The sequence below is a fragment of the Lissotriton vulgaris genome, chromosome 3_1 (genome assembly GCF_964263255.1).
Source record: "Lissotriton vulgaris chromosome 3_1, aLisVul1.2, whole genome shotgun sequence".
Lineage (NCBI taxonomy): Eukaryota > Metazoa > Chordata > Amphibia > Caudata > Salamandridae > Lissotriton > Lissotriton vulgaris.
This window is the reverse complement of record NC_141689.1, coordinates 2022019388-2022039943: the sequence shown is the minus strand read 5'-3', so window position 1 is coordinate 2022039943 and position 20556 is coordinate 2022019388. Positions and strand designations below refer to the sequence as shown.

Sequence of the window (20556 nt, the reverse complement as noted above, 5' to 3'; positions counted from 1 at the left end):
TGTTTGTTTCACTACAATATTTGTTTGTGGTTTCCGAGAGGATCAAACCCGAGTGTGTCCTTCTCAAATAATGCACGGCCGTCAAAGGTAACTGCCGGATTTCTGCCTACATGACAAGCCTTCTGCTTCGCAAAAATCAAAGGGGGTGCTGAAACAATAAGACAGGGACATATTGTGACGGGAATGGAGGAGGATTGCACTACCACCTGTGCCCCGTGATGGGTCACGTGACCCTAGGGTTCGTGGCCTTGTATTCAGGGTGACGATAGGTCACGGAGTAGAATGGCGCAGGCAGTGTTTTCGGGTGAAGAAAGCACTGCTTTCAGCATAACGCAGAGCCATCACGCAGGCAAACCAGAAGAGGCCCACACGTTTAATGCTTTGCTCAGGAATGCATGAGCACTTTTTAGCGTGCTTGACTGTGAAATCTACCCCCAGGAGAGCAGCCAGACCAGGTTATTTAAATAACAGCTGTGACTGCCAGCCAAATCAATTCATAAAACGTGGAAAGATAAAGGGCTGAGTCGCTGTGCAGAGATTTGACCATGTGACCTGGAGGTTAACCCTAGATCTCTCCACAGTATATTCACCCCACTGCATTATCTTGTAGTCTACATTTTATGTCTTATGTGCTGGTGTTATGTTGCTGCTTGCGCTATATGCCCTAACTACTACTAAACTCAGGGCCCTTAGTGGGCCGGGTCTGTCTGGGACTGAGCACGGGCAGTTATTTTTAGAGGGCCTCCAAACGAGTCTCTATCTGGCTCTATTTTCGGGCCTCGCAGAGATAGTCCGTTTTCTTTTTTTTTTCTTGGACTTCAGTGAGAGCATGCACATCGATGTGCACATGCTCATTTTGCTCACTACTGAGTAGTGGAGGTCAAGGCATGAAATCATGCCAGGTGAACCGCGTTGTAAGAGGACCCTGTGGCATGTTTTGAAGGGGGTGGTGGCTTCGTTAAAACTCACCCCTGTGAAGCCGCGTTGCCTTCTGGGAGCAGTGCTTCTAGTACACTCATCCTCACGTGAAGCCACCCTATACAGGAGGTGTCTGCTTGGGCATTTCCCAGGATGACGACACCCGTCTTGGGGAGGATGTATGGCATTATCCATACATAGCCTTGCTGTAATAGGAGGGGAGAGAGCGAGCCTGAGCGGGGAATTCCAAATCTAATGACACTCTGAGGAGTCCTACAGCTGACGGCTTGTCAGAGCAGGGGGTACTGCTACACTAGTTACCTTTATTTAGACCACGCCCCTACTTGGATAGGCCACACCCCTTTAAGAGGTTTGCTCCACCCCTTTTAGAGCACCCCCAGTTTTTTTTCCCCACTTAAAGCCCTGAATAGGGCTATTACTGTGGAAGTATTATAGCTGTCTCAGCACAGCCAGCCAGATTTCTTACATCAGCCATTAAAGTTCTCTCCTACTTCCGTCCTGCATTGGCCAAGCCTCAAGCCATCATGGAGAAACTCGCGTTTCTCACGTTTTTGGTTCACTTGGAGAGAAATCGCGAGTAACTCATTATTGACAATTTTCAATAGTGAAGGAAATATGCTTCTTCAATATGCAGTCTTCACTTTTGATGTTTCCTTAATAATCCGGAACATAGCCACACACATTTACCCTTACATGTACACAGTCAGGATTCTGTGTGTCTTCTTTGTGCCTTTCGGACATCAATGCTCTTTCTGTCCTCTCCCTTCCTCCACCTCCACTCACATGAGAGTACAGTCCATGTAGACATTTCGTTTACTCAAATAAAATTGTTACTATGGGAATCCCTTGTCACTGTGCCAAATTTCCGCAGGATTATCATTTTCTCTGCTTCATCAGTGGCCTCTCCACCCACTGACGTCCGCTTCAGGCCACAGTGAAGCCAAGAACAACTTCAGTGCAGTGGCGTAACGTGGGCGGGGCCACAGGGGCGGTTGCCCGGGTCGCAAAATTCTTAAGGGTGCAACATTTTAAAAGAAAAGCGGAAGGGACTCAGGAAGTGCTCATGGTCCATGGGTTAGGGGGCGCAATACTTGCCTTGCCCTGGGCGCTGGCAACCCACGCTACACCGCTGCTTCAGTGCCAGCTGTAGGAGGCATGTCTTCTGTCTTTTCCTCCTCTGTGTCCCTCTCTATCTGACATAGTGATGATGGCTCTTCTGCTATGCAAGATCGCTCACTGCTCCCTCAGCATCCTGCCCCCATGGCCCCCTGGTGTGAACATGCCCAGTCTGAGCGTGGCTGCTCCACTCTAGGCCTTTGACGAGATCACAGCGATAGTGAAAATGTCCATCTGGTTCTTGGAACTCAGCCGTGGGATACCTTAAATACAGGTGAGCCTCAGTATCGCAGAGTCTGTTCCCTTATTTCAGTCCCAATTCTCCTGCAGTTCTCCGGCATTTAAAAAACATGATTTCTTCTGCATTGTGAACGCATTTAACATTTACCACCACTTTGCATCTTGGCCACTGGAATGACAGGTTTCATACAGAGTCGGTCTGGGCCAGAAAATAGGCCCGGGCTCCAAAATAAAAAGTCCCCATTAGGGAATCTTATAGCTAAAAAAGTGGCCCACATTTGCGTATCAGGGCAGTTTTGAACTTGTCAAGACATGCTGTAAAGGTTTGGGAGACTGCATGCATTTGTGCTTGCTGCAGGCCATGTTTGTGGGAATGTCAGGGAAATCAGCTGTAAAAACTGGCCCACCAAACCATAAAACCGGCCCACCAAACCATAAAACCGGCCCACAAACAACCAAAACATCCAGTCCGTATACTGAATTGCCGTACCAGCCTGTCGGACACTACCCCATTGCACATAGGCCAGTCAAAAAGTTGTTTCATAATTGATAAGTCAGAGGGCGTGTTGTATAGAGTTATGCATTCTCCTTCATTTTTCACTTGTTTTGCTAAAGATATTCTGATTGATTATAGAAATCAGTTGGTTATAACATTTACATAGAAGCAAGCCACTGACAATGAAGAGTCCAAACACAGAGTAGCCAAGAACTAGAGGTAGCCTCAGTAGATAATAATCACATTTCTGGCTGCCTATAGAATTAAAATGAGGTTTCATTTGAAAACGGAGCTACGCAAATAGACACCTGTGTTGTGTGTCAGATGGACCAACAAAGTGTATTGAAAGGACCTCCCATCAGGCATCTTATATGTGAAGTGTATTTTAAGGCTGCTCGTTTGGTAGAGCGCCACATACGGCTTTCCGATTTCCATGACGATAAACACATCAGCACATCACAGGTGTAGGTGCGAAATGAACACTTTCAAAGGTCCATCCATCGCAAAGTGAGCTTCAGAACCTCGACTGTCCTGATGGAACTGCTTGGGTAGTACGGTGTGTGGAGCTCTCGGTTTGTGATAGCTTTCCATATACGTCCTCTAAGGGACCATCCTGACAAGCCTGTGTTGGAAGAGCTTTGTGGAGTCACTGAAAAGATGACTAGCATGCTTGTTTAATGAGTCTTAGAGGACCACAATTAGAGAGGCTTAGAGGAAGCCATGCAAGAGTGTGGCTGATGCGAGGAGGCCTCTGTCCTTCCAGGTCCCTCCCCATTATATTGATGGTGGAACAAGCAGTTGGACACCAAGGTCTGGAAGGGGTTGCAAGTCCCGCTATTGAGGAGGTTTGGAAAGAGCCATGCAAGAGTGTGGCTAATCCGAGGAGGCCACTGTCCTTCCAAGTCCCTTCCCATTGGAGAGATGGCAGGACAGACAGTTGGACACCGAGATATGGAAGGTGTCGTAAGTAAACCACGACCTTTGCTTAATCTTCATTCAGATCATGTGGTGGTTTTGTCTAGTTGCAGTCGTCTGCCCCACCTTTTCTGTGGGCAGGAAGTTGAGGAGTTCATAGCATTCATTACGGAAAATATGTCTTTATGTTGCTTTGTAAACACTCCGCCTGAATGCTCTTAATTTACTCTAGTGAACAAGTGGTCTTGTTTAAAATAATTCGTTTCTGCAGTTTCCGCAGTGGGCAAGACAAAGGTACACTGCATCGACCATCAGGGCCGGACTGGGAACCAAAACCGGCCCTGGCAAAGTGCTCGGCCGGCCCCCCCCTCCCCACTGAGGGGTGGGTTGGAGGTGCCGCCTAGCGCTTTGCTATGGCCGGTTTTCAGCCGATTTTGTTGCAGGGCTGATTTTGCAGCTATGCTGCAAAAACGGCCCTGTAACAAAATCGGCCCCAGGAGCTCAAAATCCGGCCCCCACCCTCGTGGCGCACCGGGGGATGGCCCGATGCCCGCTATGGCCAGTCCAGGCCTGTCGACCATCTTATGTCCACGCTCACACATCACCATCTTCTTCTTCCCAGAATTGATGTGCCTAAATATCTTCTTCCTTACAAACCTTCCATGCACATTAGATCTACCGCAGTAATTGCTAATGCTGCATAAATAGATCCCACACGGCCATATGCAGCTCTGCCAAGTACCACGCATCACAGGTTAGAATAACACATGCTTAGTGCTGGTGTCCGCAACACCGCACTAAAATGCTAGGTCACGCTTTATCAGGGAGCTAGCTCCTATGTGCTAGGCGCTGCAGACGCTTGAGTCTGAGCGGAGGCGGGTCGCTTGTCAGCAGCCAGCGCACTGTGAGGCGGGCCCAGGTCGAGGAAAGGTGCATCGCTATGGCATTCTCAGTACGGGCCTGCAGTTGTTAACTTTAATGAACTTGTTACTGTAACATTATTTTAGTTACTCCATCATCCAGTGCTGTTTGTTTGTGTTCCTTCCCCCAGCCCTACATATAGTTTCAAGAGTAGAGTGCAGTGATTCAGTGCTGCTGTTCAGTGCACCGTGACCTGGCCTCCCTTCCATGGGACTGGACCTGAGAGGAAGACAGTTCCTGGAGGCCAGTCCCGAATCCCTGCCTCATCCTGCCACGTGCCTGGGCCTGAGAGAAAGACAGTCCCTGGCTTGATCAATAAAAGAGAGTTTCGTTGGCAGTATTGCACAGAGGCTGGCTGGCCCAGGCTGGACAAATGTAATTACATTAAATCCAACCTGAGTTTATACCGAGAGAAGCTGTCATGAGTGAGCTACAAGGAGATCACATTTGTAGTTTTGTACTAAAAAAATTGAAGGAACTGTTTTATTTCGGGAAGTAATATAGTTTAAACTGCCATATGTATATGATGACGGCTTTTGTTAAATGTATGGATCGGGACTGATAAGATGATGAATAAGGAATGTTCTCTTTAGCCACCCCTCTTGTCGAGGGCTCGGTTTTGCTCGTGCGATAAAGTCACTCGAAGTGCCACGCATTGGCAGCAGAAGGAGGCCTCTCATTACTGCAGAGAAACTTTGGAAATGTCGCGCACACACAATATGAAAACTTGGTAGCTAGGCATACGCAGGGAGAGCTCGACTCGTTAGGAGGAGGGCGCCTCTCCCTGGCGCCCACACTCGCAGAACATGTCCACCCACAGGGTCTGACTCACAGGCACATTTCACGTCTTCAGCCAAGTGCGCATCAGGAGTGCGGCACAGGGAAGAGGGTGGCCTTCCCGCGCTGCCGGCGGGGCTCAGAGGAGCCTTTAGCATGCAAACCGTGCCGTGTAAGGAAGCCACACCGACATATGTGGGCACCAAGCAACAGCTATTCACAGTGCCACACAGTCACAAGGTAATCTTCCTTCCATAAATCACGAAAAAGATTTAAAAAAAAGTAAGAGCCCTTCCAAATATAAAATTAGCAATTTTAAATTATAACATAAACGTAACAAAACATAAACTTTCAAACACTCCTCTACAAAATAAGGTATACATTGTGGCATCCTAAGTATTGAGTCAAAAACTCAGTGCACAAGGGTGTGTCTCATAATGTAGTGGGTTAGCAGAATTAGGGCTCGGCTTATTCTTTCCTTCCTGCATGGTATTTGAAGGCATGACTACTGACCTTGCAGTTGTGCTAGCTAACCTTACTAACTCTGTTTGGATTGCACCCTCCCTCCACTTACATCCCCCCCATGGCTCCCTCCCCTCTTTGGTGTCTGATGAGCAGGTTCTAACCATGTCACCTTTTCCACATGTCTCATTCTCTGGCGCCTCTTTGACCCCCGCCCCCACATCTCATCTCTTCACTTCCGCCTGTGTGCCGCCTCATCCACCAGCCTCCTAAAAAGCTTTTGGACTATGTTCAAGAAAGACCTTCTGGGCTTTCCAAAGAGGTAACATCAATTGTTGTTTCATTCTCCACGTTCATGTGTAGCAAGTGAAAGAGGGCATAAGTCAATTGTTTGTTTTGTGAATGGTCTTTCTGTCAGATATTGGGTATTAAATGCTATTCCAGTAGAAGTTACCGTATATTTCCTCTATACCACCAAAATTACTTATGTCTCATCCATTAGTTTCTATGCATGATCACTCTGATGTCAGTTCTGCGCAGCACTCGTGGTCAAAATGGAATCCTGAGTGATGCGTATGTTATGAAGACAGGTCCTTGATGTGTGTATCCATGTTGCATGTTGCAGGTTATGAGTGCACAGTCGGTGCGTATGCACAGTGGAAGCACAACTTCTACAAATTCACTGAGGTGTGTAAGAAGTAAACATCAAGTTCATTACACAAACCCTATAACAGATTCCAGATTCATAAAAAGTTAGTTGCAGCATTTGGGGGGGAGTGGGGGGGGGGGGGGGCGGTGGTTAGGAAGTTAGGAAAGAGCACAGAATTCTAGGGGAGCTCAAAAACAGTTGGTGATGCTGGGTCTGCGCGTATGCTAGGGACTAGCCCCAGTCGGTAAGGGAGGTCTGTGAGTGGCCGCACTATGATGAGTAGGTTGAGGAAGGAAGCCTTTGCCCTCCATCGTGATTTCCGCACTACATATTGTAGATTTTTTTTCTTGTACAGTCTGGGATATAGATGAATACAGAAGGAATTGCTTCAGCGTTGTCAGTGTGATTCTGTTTGATATTGCTTAAAAAGAGAAATGGTGACTTGGAAGTGTGCCCCTATTAATCCTCACACTTTCCTTTAATCTTTGCATTGTTTTGAAAATGACAACTCTTCACAGATAATGAAATATCACTCTGTGTGAGTGTCCACGGTAGTACTTGAATCCTTAAGAAATATAAACTTCGTTTGGACGACATACTTCTTACATGTAGTCTCTACTGACCTCTCATGTCTTCTCCAGCCTTGCGCATGTCCCAACATGGACTTTCAACGCTAACAGTGACTTACGGATACAATGTGACGAGACTTCAGCAATTTTACCTTGCCCTGAAGAAGCCCATGTTTGGGCAAAACACGTTGGCTGTCGATATCTGAAATCAAGCATACTTGAAGTAAAGACGCACAAAGATCACCACGAAAATGCCTACTCATTGTTTTTTCAGCTTGTATATATTACTATCCTTACCTGCTCTCAGTATATATTGCATCTCATATCTCCCCTTGAAAGCACTAAAGTTCCCTAAGCGTATGCACGAGCAGTTCATCCAGTCCATTTTTTGAATCCTGGGAGTTGTAGTCCTGATTTTGTAACTAAATCAGCAGGACTACAGACCACAGACTGCAAAGTGAAACATGGACTGAATTAACTAGTCGGGCATGTAAGTGAGAAACTTAAAAGCTATGCTGCGTTATTTAGCAAAAAGTAGTGCTCTTGTATGATATATTATCCATAAAAAGAGTTGTTACTGTGCTGCTTTATATGCAGTATGAGTTATTTGTTATTTGCATTAGACGCTGCTGAGCTGCTTCATGTACATAAGGGATTCTTCTCTGTGGGCTTGTGTAAGAAAAGGGTGATACTTTGCTTTTTATCTTTGAAAGTAGTGCAACTCACTGATGTCTTGTGAAAGTCTTCAGCTTATTGTTATCTTGTGGAAAAGGAGACTTTTGTTGAGATTACCGAATAACTCCATGTCACAAAGAACACAGTTAATAATTTTCCGGAGTTGAATTTGAATTTGAATTTTAAAGTATTTATAGAGCGCACGTTTACCAAGCGGTTTCTTGGCGCTAGGAATGCAGACCCGTGGTCAGGGCAGGAGGTAAGCCGCTAATATGGGAAGGCTTGGGAAAAGGGGAAGGTTTTAAGGGCTTTTCGGAACTCTGAATAGTGTGAGGAGGACCTGAGGGAGAGAGGAAGAGAGTTCCAGAAGACAGGGGCGAGGGTGGAGAATTTCATGCCTCCCAGTTTCTTTCTCCTAAATCGAGGAACAGAGAGAAGGAATTGGGAGGAGTTGCTCAATGGGTTATGTTTTCACTGTATACTGTGAAGTTTTTTAACTCTTTGGTTTGGCTCCTTATGGGTACTTTCACTGCATGTATTATGGCATCCTGACTTTGACCTCGACATCAAAATAATGTAGCATGTGTGTAGCAGTCTGGGCCAATCCCTGGTAATGTATGGTGCCGAACCTGTTCTCTGATCTGTAGGGGTGGAATACACGTGCCCTCATAGTGGGCATTGGACTGCTATCCATGCCCTGGATGCATCACATATAACAATGGTGGCAGCATACAGTGTTCTTTAAATCTGTAGTATGACCAGACCCTTTTGTTTGTGTTAAGAAGAGCGAGCCCACTGGCTCGTCTTGTGCAAAGTTCTTGTGTTAAGTGAAACCTAGAACTTTGCATTGGCATTCTGTGTACATGTCAAGTACATGTCGCACAGGTCTGGTAGTAGGACTTTGTTGTGTGAGTCTCAGTACTTGGACCAGTGGCAACCATTGTGGATATCCTTGATTTTAGCAAGGCAAAAGACAGAAGACGAGGACAGCTTTCCCCAGAGGGTGGAGCTGTATTTCCTGCATTCCTGTAGCTGCAGGATGGAAACTCAGACACAGAAGTGAGAGAGAATAGAAACTGGGCTACCTTAAGAAATGTAATTAGGACCTTATTAGCAAAGGGCTGCAGATTAATTCTTACTAAGCAGAACTGTTATTTAGTAGGTGGTAGAGGTGAAGCTGTTTCTTCAGAAATGCTTATGACAACCTGGAACAGCGATTGAATACTTCATTGTATCTAAGTTGTGGACACTCGTACTTGGAACCAGCCCCATTGCTACCTTCTGGCAAATCCATCCATTTGCACACCGCCTGTGTCTGGAGAGGAGCCTGAGAATGACTACTGGAAGAGATTCAGCCAGAAGCGGTTCTTAACCCTTAGACAGTGGATCCAGAGCCCATGTCTGGAAAAAGTGTATAAAAGCGGGATCTAGACACCCAACTTTGTTACAATCACAGGTTCTTCTTGAACATGACAGGAAGTGTTCCACTGTATACCCCAAGAGCTACTGTGTAACCAGGCTTGATAATTGCCTAACATCCAGCCTCCCAGAGGTGAGGGGTCATCACTTGAAGTCTGCACTTTCAACGGGAGGAGTAAATGGTCTTCCTGAAGTTCCTAGAAGTCCTCCCATCTGCTGAGAAAGTGAAGGAGTGTGTCCATACCTGCAGAAGGAGAGACCATCCAAGAGGAGCAACACATGTTTCCGGAGTGAGCAGCGCTCAAAGAAAGCTGACTTGCCTAGAGAGAAAATCCAAGAGTGGGTTGGTGTCGTGGAAGGATTCTGTTGCGTTGCGCAGTGTCCATGTGAGACTGAACCTGAACAAGTATCCTGTGTCGCCCAGCAATTTTATGCTGGCTTAAGAGGCTGATTCGGATGCTGATTCTATGAGTGACAGCTATTGCTCTGCAGAAGCAAGAACCACTCCTGTTCCAAGAGACTACAAGTGCCAAAAGACATCATGCAAGGTATTCAGCGAGGAGGCAGCAACGGCCGTCCCAGAACACCTGTCTGCAGCCGGCTTGGAGGGCTGCTGCCACCGAAGACTAGAGCTGCAGCATATATCTGCCTCTCTGACTGCCGTTGTGAACTTCGACTAGATCAAGGCTCCCAGAGCTGCCGCTGTAGGAGAAGACTCGCTGCTGTGACGGTGGTATCCTGAACCACATCTGCCGCACAGTCCAAACTACTGCAGTAACCAGAAGGTAAAATGTGGGGCATATCCTGCACTGGGGACAAGCAACAAAACAAGTGCAGACTTGTTGCAGCACATGCTAAGATATTTTGCCAGAGTGGGAAAGAGACATTGAATTGAGTTGCATATTTGACCTGTGAAAGTATTTGAGCCACCTGCAAATGTGCCTAACCCTGTCAAAACCCGTAGTATAGGTAGATACAGGATCTCAACCTTAGAGGGAAGAAGGAAGATACCGGGAGGACACTGAGAAAAATGGGGTGAAGCACTTCAGTGTTTAATGCAACTGAGTGTGCAATCCAGTTTGTTGGTTCCAGTGAATTTAGTTCTGCTGCATAATTAAAGTGCTTTCTTTTTACATAAAAGTTAAGTAGTCTGAAGGACATTACGTTATTGTGTCTGTTGGTTGACTATAAAGTTCTGAGCTCTTGCTGCCCTCACTTTCTTTGTCTGAAGCCTGTGAATGCTTGCCTTTGCTACTCTGAGATTTAAGTGTGGAAAGGGTTGTACTTGGCCCAATTTGCGGAGCCATAGTAGGAGGGTTACCAATGACACACAACTTAAGCCACCAAGTTTGGGGCCCATTAGCCCTTGCATGCCCTTTTGCCACAGCCAAACAAGGCTCGCAATATGTTACTTTGTTTTAGCTAATTTTTTTTGTTACTCATCTGAGAATACATCTGAAATTGGATTCACATATACAACAATCAGCAGGTGTCAGAAATGGGGATCTTAATTTGGAAGGAGATTTCTTCTACATGCTCAATAAATCCACTCTGATGAGGTCAAAACACAATTCTGAGACCACCTTATACCCGCTCCGCCAGGAACCTATGGCACAAGTAGAAGGAACTCTCGAGAGAAGACTGTGTAAATATCAAGCAGTACTGATAATTTCACAGTAAAGAACACCCAACAATAAACTCCCTAAATGAATAAAAAAGAATATAAAGAAAATAAATGTAGAAAAAGACACCAAGACATTAAAATAGGTTCAGTAGAACCAGAGATACGAATATTTAAAGTTTTAAGGCCAATCGCCTATAAAACATTAAGCTCTATTGGAAAACAACAGTTTACGGTGGACCGGGACCTAGGTTCAAAATTAGGCTGACAGTAAGGAAGCGGAGGTCGGATACATCAACTGAATCATCCCAGTCAAAGATTTTACTGTTGTAAATAAGTCCAAAGCAGTACACCTAGAATAGCAGGAGTTTTATTAGCTTCCTTAACACAACCTCAAAGTCACAGTGGCAGTTATAACTGTCTACAGAACAAACAATGGCTATGGAATGTACCAGTGCCACTGGGGAACAGGAGAAAGAGAAAGAACCAAGTGGTAACACAAAACATTAGGTATGGTTAATTAAAGAAGTTCAACAGAAGGTATGTCAAAGTTAAGTGATTGTGTTGTGAATAGTCATAACTTGCTGCATTGTTTTTATGTTTTTTGTTTAGAAAGGCCCCTAAAGAAGGGTCTGGGTCCCGAAATGCATTGGGCCGACTACTCTTGAGTTGAAATAACAAGAAAATCAACGTTGCAATTGATTTCATTGTAAAATACAATTTCAGGTGAAATTTATATTATTGGTCTCAGCATTAGAAAAGAGACAGTGAGCTTCTAATATATAAAAGAATAAACAAGGTTGAGAATAATAATAATAATAAAATAAATTTGTAGAGCGCACAGCTACCCCAAATGTGGTGGCCCGGCGCTATAGCAGACAGTGAGCAGGGATGAGGACAACGCAAGACTAGTCGTTCCGACTAAAAAGCCAGGTTTTTAAGGCCTTTCTGAATTCCTGTTCGGACTGCATCATGCATAAGTGGGGAGGGAGGTTATTCAAACATTTGGTGGTACCCACCTCAAATGTTCTGCCACCCATTCTTGCTTTAGCAAAGCGCAGTGTGGAGATAAAGCGTTTGAGGTTAGACCTTAAAGGTCTATCTTGTTGATAAGGGCGGAGTCTCCTCCTCAGATAGGTAGACCCTCTCCCTTTGTCTGCTCGAAAGGCAAACGTCAGGGCCTTGAATTCAACCCACTTGGCTATAAATAGCCAGTGCAGTCACCTGAGATAAGGAGTGATGTGGTGTCGAAGCAGGGCCCCGCAGACCTGTCAGGCTGCCACATTGTGAATGATCTGGAGTCTTTGGATCAGACCAAGCAGCAAACCCATGTACAGGCCATTCGCATAATCAAGGTGGGAGGTGATTAGAGCGTGGACCACGGTTTGGCGGGTTGAGTCAGGCACAAAATTTATAAATTTCCTGATAGTTTTGATTTTACCAAAACAAGCCGCCGAAACCGATTGTACATGGATCGCAAGGTACAGATCTTTGTCCCATCTCGCACCCAGATTTCTGATGAGTCCTTCGGAGTGGGTGTGTCACCCAATTCCGATGGCCATCATACATTGGGCGGGGGGAGCGTCGGTTGATTAAAAAATAAGACCTCTGTCTTGTACGCATTAAGTTTTAAGAAATTGCGGTTTATCCAGTCAGTGATGTTTTTGCGGCATTCTTTTAGCCGTTCAAAGGTGAAGGCCGACACTCGCTAAACCTGAACAGCAGCTGAGTAGCATCAGCGTAGGATGTCACCTTAATCCCCATTTTGGTGATGAGCTCTGCCAAAGGTATTAAATAGACCTTAAAGATCAGCGGGCTCTGGGCGTAACCTTGGGGTACCCCCCATGTCAGGGGTTTGGTGGGCGAGTGAAGGGGTGGGTCATGACCTGTTGGTTACGGCTATGCAAAAAGGATGTCAACCAGTTCAGTGCTGTACAATGGATGCCTATGTCCTTCAGGCGATCTAACAGGATGGGGTGAGACACTGTGTCGAATGCTGCAGATAAATCTAACAACACCAACATGGCCTTAGAACCTCCATCCACGGGCCAACGTATGGAGTCAGCCATTTCAATCAGAACAGATTCTGTACTGAATCCTGGGCGAAAACCGGACTGGGACGTATGCAAAAGACTATTAGACTCAATAAACGCTGCCAATTGCTGGTGTACTAGTTTCTCTAAAACTTTCGCCGGGTCGTAGAGCAGAGAAATCGGCCTATAGTTGCTGGTTACTTCAGGGTCGGCATTAGCTTTTGTCAATATTGGGAGAAGAAAGGCATGCTTCCAAGCTGAGGGATAGACCCCCTGTCTGATGGAAGTATTCCAGATGGTGTTTAGAATGCAAAATTAGTGTTAAAATTGTATTATAATGTAAGAGAAATTCCTTAGCAGTGCTCAGGTACCGTTGGTTCTTGGCTGTTTTTGTGGTTATGGTGGACGTATGGTTAGTGTTGAGTTAGATATATATAAAGAAGAGAGTGCGCAATACATCTATATTTTGTTTCAAGCACTATACCTTGCCATGTGTCACTGCAGTGCATTAAAACTTATGCCCAGCAAGAGGAGAGTGGTGCGCCTGCGAACATTCTTTTTGCCATATGTGTGTACAGTGTGAATACACACTCCAACCCATATAGGACATGTTACCTATTCTGCCACGGTGCATTTTAGGCACCATTTACAATGGGCTTAAGTTTAAACAGGGAGTTTTTTGGGCGAATCTCAGGCACTTTACTACTGTTTAGCAGTAGTAAAATGTACTTAATTCTAAGTGTAGAAAAAATATGGTCCATAAAAAGGTAAAATATCTGGGGTGACTATTTGGAAAAGGCAAATTTAATACAGCAGACCTGTTTATATTCTTCAAATTATGTATTAATGAAGAAACACTCGGTAAATGTTAGGGTTACCAGTAATGTGTGCCATATTGCATATGAGATTGTTTTTTATTTTAGTTCCTAGTTACATAAAATAGTCTACAATTCTAGGTTTTAATGCTACAAATTGAAAAGGGTAAAGAGCGTGAACGTTCTCTCAATTTTATTTTACGAATTTAATTTAATTCCTTTCTGCCAGAAAAACCTTTGTTTATGTCCCTATCTTAAATCAGAGGGCCAGATTCACAAATCTTTTCCGTGACTGAGATTGAAATTGTGCATTCATCATTGTCAGATGATTCGCAAAGCCAGTCTTGTACACATAGATGTTATTTCCACCTGCAGATATTCTACTATGCCTGAGGAGCTTCGGCTTTTATTAATGTCACCTCTAAGAGTAGCTGTGGAGGGAGTAGCAGAGTAATTGTGCTCGAGGGAGCGTTCAGAGCTCAAGGTTAGGATAAGGGAAAGCACACTTCATTAACTACATACGTCATCATTTTGTGCTCATTAACAAATAATTAGGACATCAAAATGATTTGCCCCTTCCTCCCAACTTTTAACTTTCCTTGTATTAGGTGGCGCCTAAACATACATTTACCTGTCTGTATCTAAGACCTATTGTCTATAATAAATTACAATATATACATACATTGCTCTTGATTATAAGGCTTCTAATTTCGCTGCTGCTTATTCAGTGGTTTTCCATACATGCAGCTTGCATGCGGCAATTGCAAACTACTTTTACCTTTTTTTGGGGCACTTGATCGCAGTGCATCTGTTTTCTTTCTCTCTCCTGCATGTGCTACTTCTTCCATAAACCTCTTCTCTCCGTGTTGCCCCCCCCCCCCCGAAACTTCACTGCTTTTCCAGCCCCTCTCCACCGAACCTTTTTTGCAAATTAATGTTTACAATATTTCTATTGGCCCTCCGCTCCCAACGCTGCTGCTGCTGCTGCCACCCAGCAGTATTGACTTGCTCCCCATCTGCTCCTAAATTAATTCCTTGCCACTCCCCATCACGTTCTCCTTTTTAAAAATCATCTTTGATTTTTTGGGGGCTGCAATTTGTATCCAGGTTGCTCTTTTCTTTTTGTAAAGCATTTTTGGGTATTTTTTTTAATTTACCACTTTAAGATTCAAATGCAAAAATAACAATGGCCACCTTGTCATTTGCATGTGTGCGCATATGTGTTGATACATGTGCACCTGTAAGTCTTCGCATGGCAATTGCAGTAACATCACAATGTATGCATGATAATGCAAGTATACATATAAATTAAATTAGTGCACCTTTTTTCAGTAAAGCCAAAAGGTCTGCATTGGCAAAACCAAACGCCGAGACTGATTGGCTTTGCCAAAACTTATTCTTCTTTATGCCTACTAGCAACCAGGTATTAGAACTTTCTTGTATGCCTTTCCCAATCTATCAAGACTTTTCAAGCCTTTCTCTTTGACTCACTTCCCCACCCAAATGTACAGCCTCTGGTATTCAGCGGGTAGTTACTAATTAGATATCAAAGTTAGTAGAGTTACAGAGGAGTGGAAGATTATTGTGAGTTTAAAGATTTTTCTGTTACCCTAAATATTTGAATCAACAGAATTGAGGCAATCCTAAAGTTAAAATAATATAAATATGTCACTCATTCGCATGGGGTTAATCATGTTTATAAATCTTAAACAAGCATTGGCAAAGAATATGTCTGGCATCGTCTCCCATCCTTTTCGTGATTCTTGTTTTGTCATGGCTTTTCCAAAACATTATTGTTTGAGAAGCTGCTGGACTGTTGTCAATATAAAAAAAATGTGACTAAAGACAAATATGTTTTAGGTCCAAAAAAGGCACACATTACCATTGTACTCCATGGCACTGTCAGGAACTAGTTTTTGGATGTGCTCCTTGTGAAAAGGCAGCATGCCATAGCTATGTGAACTGGACTGACACATTGATGCAGACTTGTGTGGGTATGAGAAAAATGTGAATGACACAATAACAGACAAATGGATGAAGTGTGGCTAGAATCCTCTATGAGTAGCTATGTCGCACACATAATTTTACTAAAATAAAAATGTCTTGCCTAACGCAGACCTAAAAAGCCAATCCTTGTGCCATTGGCTGCCAGCCTTTTGCCTTTGAGAAGGAAAGAAAGCAGGAAAGAAGGAAAGGAAGAAAAATATACCAAGGAAGTAAAGAAGGAAAGGGAAGGAAGGCAAGAATGAAGGCTAGAAAGACACACAAAAAGAAGGAAGGATAGAATGGCATTAAGCATGAAAGAATGAAGGAATGACAGCAAGAAAGAAAGGGAAAAAGTGAAAGAATGGGAAGGAGAAGAAAGAAAGGAGAACGAAAGAAGGAAAAAGAAAGAGCAGGAAGAACAGAAAGGAAGAAGAAAACAAAGAAGGAAAGCGTAGAAGGAATGAATGAAAGCAAGAAAGAAGGGATGTGCACCAGAAAGAAGGAATGAAAGCGAGGAAGAAGGAATGAAAGCTGGAAAGAAGGAATGAACACAAGAAAGAGTGAACGAAGACATGAAAGCAAGAGTGGATGAAAGAGAGAACGAAAAATGGAAAGAAAGAAGGAATGAACAAAAAAAGCAAGAAACAAGGAAAGAAGGAATGAAAGAAAGAAACAAGGAAATAAGCAATGAAGGAAAGAAAGAACGAAAGAAAACAGAAAAATGAGAGAAGGAATGGAAGAATGAAATAAAAAAGAAATAAGGTAAGGAAGGAATGGAAGCAAGGAAGGAAAGTAGGAATGAAAGACTGATAAAAAGGAAAGAAAAATAAGGAAAGAGGAATGAAAGAAAAGGCAGGCACACAGAAAACAAAGAAAGAAGGAAAGAAAGGAAAGTGTATTACAGAAGCATTGATGAAATTGAGTCCAGAATAAATGTGTTCTAAAGAATTGTCTGCTTATCAATTCACATGTATATTATTGTAGCTTTTGAATACTTAATACAGAACATTTTCAAATGGACTCAATCTATTATGCTGTTAAATACCAGCAGTCTGTTAACGACACTTCTAAAGAAATTTACAACAGCAATGGCCCTGCACAACGGTGGACCAGTCTACTTGAACCACCACCTGAACTTCCATCAGCCCACCAGACACCTCAGCTGCGCTTCCCTCTCTCTAACCCCTCGCATCCGACGCAGGAGATGTGGAGGTCGCTCCTTCTAACTAGCAGCGAAGGCATGGAACAAGCTACCCTTTCATCACCGTCCCTCCTCATCTCTTCCAGAGTTCCAAAAGTCTCTGAAAAAGCGGGCTATGCAGCTAAGCAACAGGCCTTGCCACTGCCTGGATACCCTCACGGGTGACAAGCAGTGCTCCACCAATATACTGATTGATTGGCAGGAGACAGGAACTGATAAAACGTGGAATATGGCCTCTGCTCACATCTGGTATAATTCGGGCTTATGTCATATCAGACTCTAAATACAAAGCCAAAATCAAAGTAACAAGTTAAAAACATTGACACAGAAGGCAACTAGCTTTTGGCCGGTGTGCTCCTTGTGGAAGAGCAAAATGCAGGTGCTCAAAGTTATCCAGTGGATGGAGTGGGATGACTCCTGGTCCATGCTGTAGTGGGTGGACATAAAATGTGATTGACACACCAGTAGACCAATGGATAGAGAAAGCTGGCTGAAAGCCCCATCAAATAAGTATATTGTATATATTTTCAATAAATCAAAAATTTTGGCTAACGCCAGACCCAAAAAGAACTGCTATAAGTCACCTAAACCGTAGTAAATAGGGAGGATGAGTCTCTGCTCTGGGTATTAAAACTGTCCTCATGTACGATATAATGTACACCCTTTATACATATTAAAAAAACATATACAGTAAATGAAGAGAAGAGAGAACTACATGAGCCCCTCCTTCTTTAGTGAACACATCTCTGTCCACCTGTTTCATATTGCACATTACCCTTTCCTGTGTATCACCAAATACTGTCAACTGTATTACTTATTTCTATACGTGCCTTGGCATCCAACATCATAAGCAACATGGGAGGGGAAGCCTTGGAGGGGGGTGAATGGTTGCAGTAAATGGGTGGAGGAGTCAAAGGGAAAGACTAACTGTATTGAAGAGAAGGTTCATAGAACAGAACACAAGTTTGTGATAATGCTCCTTAACATACGCAGTAAGCCTGTAGGGAGGTGATGTGTTTCACAAAGTTAGTACACCTTGTATGTTAGGGAGTGTAAGAGGAACTACAGCCTTGAGTAAAAGTCAAGCAGAGCAGTATTCCTGGGTGAGATACCACTCTGCCGGATCACAAATGGCCCAGTGTCCGTGCACCAATTTTCCCAGGTGCAGGGTCACGAGACAAAATTTTACCAGCTGGTAATTCCTACTTGTAAACTCACAACAGCAGCCAAACCTCAACCACCCCAGTTCCATCTGCCTTTTTTTCTCTACCTAGGGGGGGTATTCAATGCTCTCCCTGACAGAACTAATCTTCCCCGTCCCTTCACTACATTTCTTCACCCACATTCTTCCAGCCTATCCTCAAACAGGGGTCCCTGTACATTTACCACCTGCTCAGAGCTGATGGTATATATGCGTTATACCCCTTAGAAAATGGAATACTGTACAGAATACCACACAGTTATTCCCCATTCTGATGTGCTTAGCTCATATTTACACAGTACTGGAAGGGTTACAGCACACAGTAAGGTAATTATGGGTTCGGAGTTTGTTCCCAGCTATTACTGTGCAACTCCTAATCGGGTCCTAATTAGTTAGCAAGTATGCGTTCCCTCACAGAATTTTGCATTACATTTCCTACACTTATCCACACTTCTAAACTTACATCTTACATCAAAGCAGGTCAGCCTTAAATGCTGCAGTGAGTTTGGGAAAGTACATACCATACTCCACTGTTTCAGGGGCATCAGGGAAGAGGAGTTTTAACATGGAAATACTGGGGACTATATGCACTCTGCATTTTGTAGAGCATGTAGTAGCACTACAATAGTTCTACTCATGTGCCACAAACTGCTATTCACAACCCTACATTCGGAGGATTCCGCCTCTTCTCTTTTATGTACAGAGTCTTCCGCACACTTATGACTATGTTTTAGTAGTAAATGTGGGAAGGACGGGGATTGGCTGGAGAATTAGGTATGCTAACTATTAAAGGGGAGGTGTTTGGGAGGAGGAAGGATGGGGTATATGAGAGCTAGAGAGGCATCTAGGAAGGACCATGCACTACCCACAAAACAGTAAGCCCACAGGGATTCACAGACTGCACTTTTAAAGTTACTAGAGCCAAAAAGGTAAGCATGGGCGAATTTTGCGAATCTCGCGTTCGCGAATTTTGCGGATTTGCGAACTCGCAATCCGCAAAATCCGCGAATTTGCGGATTTTTTTTTGTGTTTGCGCGGGTTTCTGCCAGTTCGCGAGGGTTTTTTACAATGTCGCAAATTGCGAACTTACCTGTCGGGTCGCAAGTTTCGCGAACTTGTTGTTTCTACGTGTCCAGCCTGTTTGGGACACTCTTCTTCATCACTGCCACTCTCTGTCACCACTGCCACTCTCTGACTACTCATGCCACCCTCTGGCCCACCCATGCCACCCTCTGTTTCATCACAGCACCCTCTGGTTGTCCAGTCAGTGTACATTATTGTGGCAACGCAAGCACACCTTCCCTGCCTCAAGTGACCTGAATTAATTTGGGGCTGATTAATGTGTCACAGAATATTTTTTTAGCTGGCACCTGCTTCCTTAGTGCTTCCTGATTAGTGATCTTTTGCACTTGCTAAGTGCTTTCATTGTTGCAAAATTAGTTACAACACCTGCCCTGCCCCAACTGACAATAATGCATTAGGGGCTGATTAATGGATTTGAACTTCCAGCCTGGCTCCTGCTTGTCTCCCTTAGCTGTAATTCAGGACCTTTGTGGCATATGTGTAACTATTCTGAGGTTCAGAGCAGGGTCACATAATAGTTTCAACTGGCAACTGAACTCTGGAGGGGCCCCTCAGGAAGCACTACAGGAAATGGCTACTAATGATGAGCCTGAACTTTTGAACCTGGTAAGTAGTTACTTTCAGTTTTGCTAAGATCGTATTTCTGCAATTTTGCACTTATTCGCGGGGCGCGAACTCACGCGAACAGTGCGAACAGTGCGAGCAAAATCCGCTGCTCGCGGATTTGCTGATTTTGCGGGAGATTCGCGAATCTCGCAGATTGCGAATTTACCGAAAATCCGCAAAATCCGCGAGCGAAACGGATTTTCCGCCCATGGTTACAAAAAGGGCTTGAAACAGTAGTAATTGTACTCCAGCTCAAGTCTGAAGAATGTCTAGCACCACACATGGCCAACCACTGGTACTACAACATCCTCCCAATAAAAAAAAATGGAGGAAAGGATTTATATAATATAAATTAATGGACTTCGCCTCGTTAAAACATACATATTATTAAATGTAAAAAAGTGATATATAAATAAAAATAATTATTTTATTTTTAAATATTTTTAAAACTTTTGCAAGGTAAATGTAAATATTTTTTAAAGTAAAAGAATGTAAATTACACCTGTACATAACTTTTAATAATTTTACTGCAAAGTAAATATATGTAGACATTTTACTTTGATGTTTTTAATAAATCTTTATAAAAAATCTAAACTTCAAGTATTATATTTCAGTTGAATAAATATTTAATCAATATTAATTTAACAGGACTGTAAAATTTCTTCCATTTTGTCCCTTATTTTAAATACATTTAATGAATACATTGCCATTAATATTTAACATTAACATATTTTACTATTTGTTTTTCAAAGTTGAATAAACTTTTTTACTTTTCCCTATGCTTAACCTAGGAGGATCTCTATCCCGGTGACAGAGAACTCCATCTACATGT

General features: G+C 43.7%; 1 protein-coding gene across 29 annotated transcripts in view; it reads left to right on the top strand.

Annotated features, from left to right (window-relative positions):
- LOC147728754 (sorbin and SH3 domain-containing protein 2-like) overlaps positions 1–20556 on the top strand; it is a 643768-nt gene that overhangs the window by 449657 nt on the left and 173555 nt on the right. For 15 of the 29 annotated variants that reach the window (XM_086962510.1, XM_086962511.1, XM_086962513.1 and 12 more), the window contains one exon: positions 6132–6188. The exons of the other annotated variants lie outside the window; for them this stretch is intronic. In XM_086962510.1, coding sequence (XP_086818636.1) covers positions 6132–6188 — 57 coding nt within the window. The remainder of the gene's footprint in view (positions 1–6131; positions 6189–20556) is intronic. 29 annotated transcript variants of the gene reach the window in all.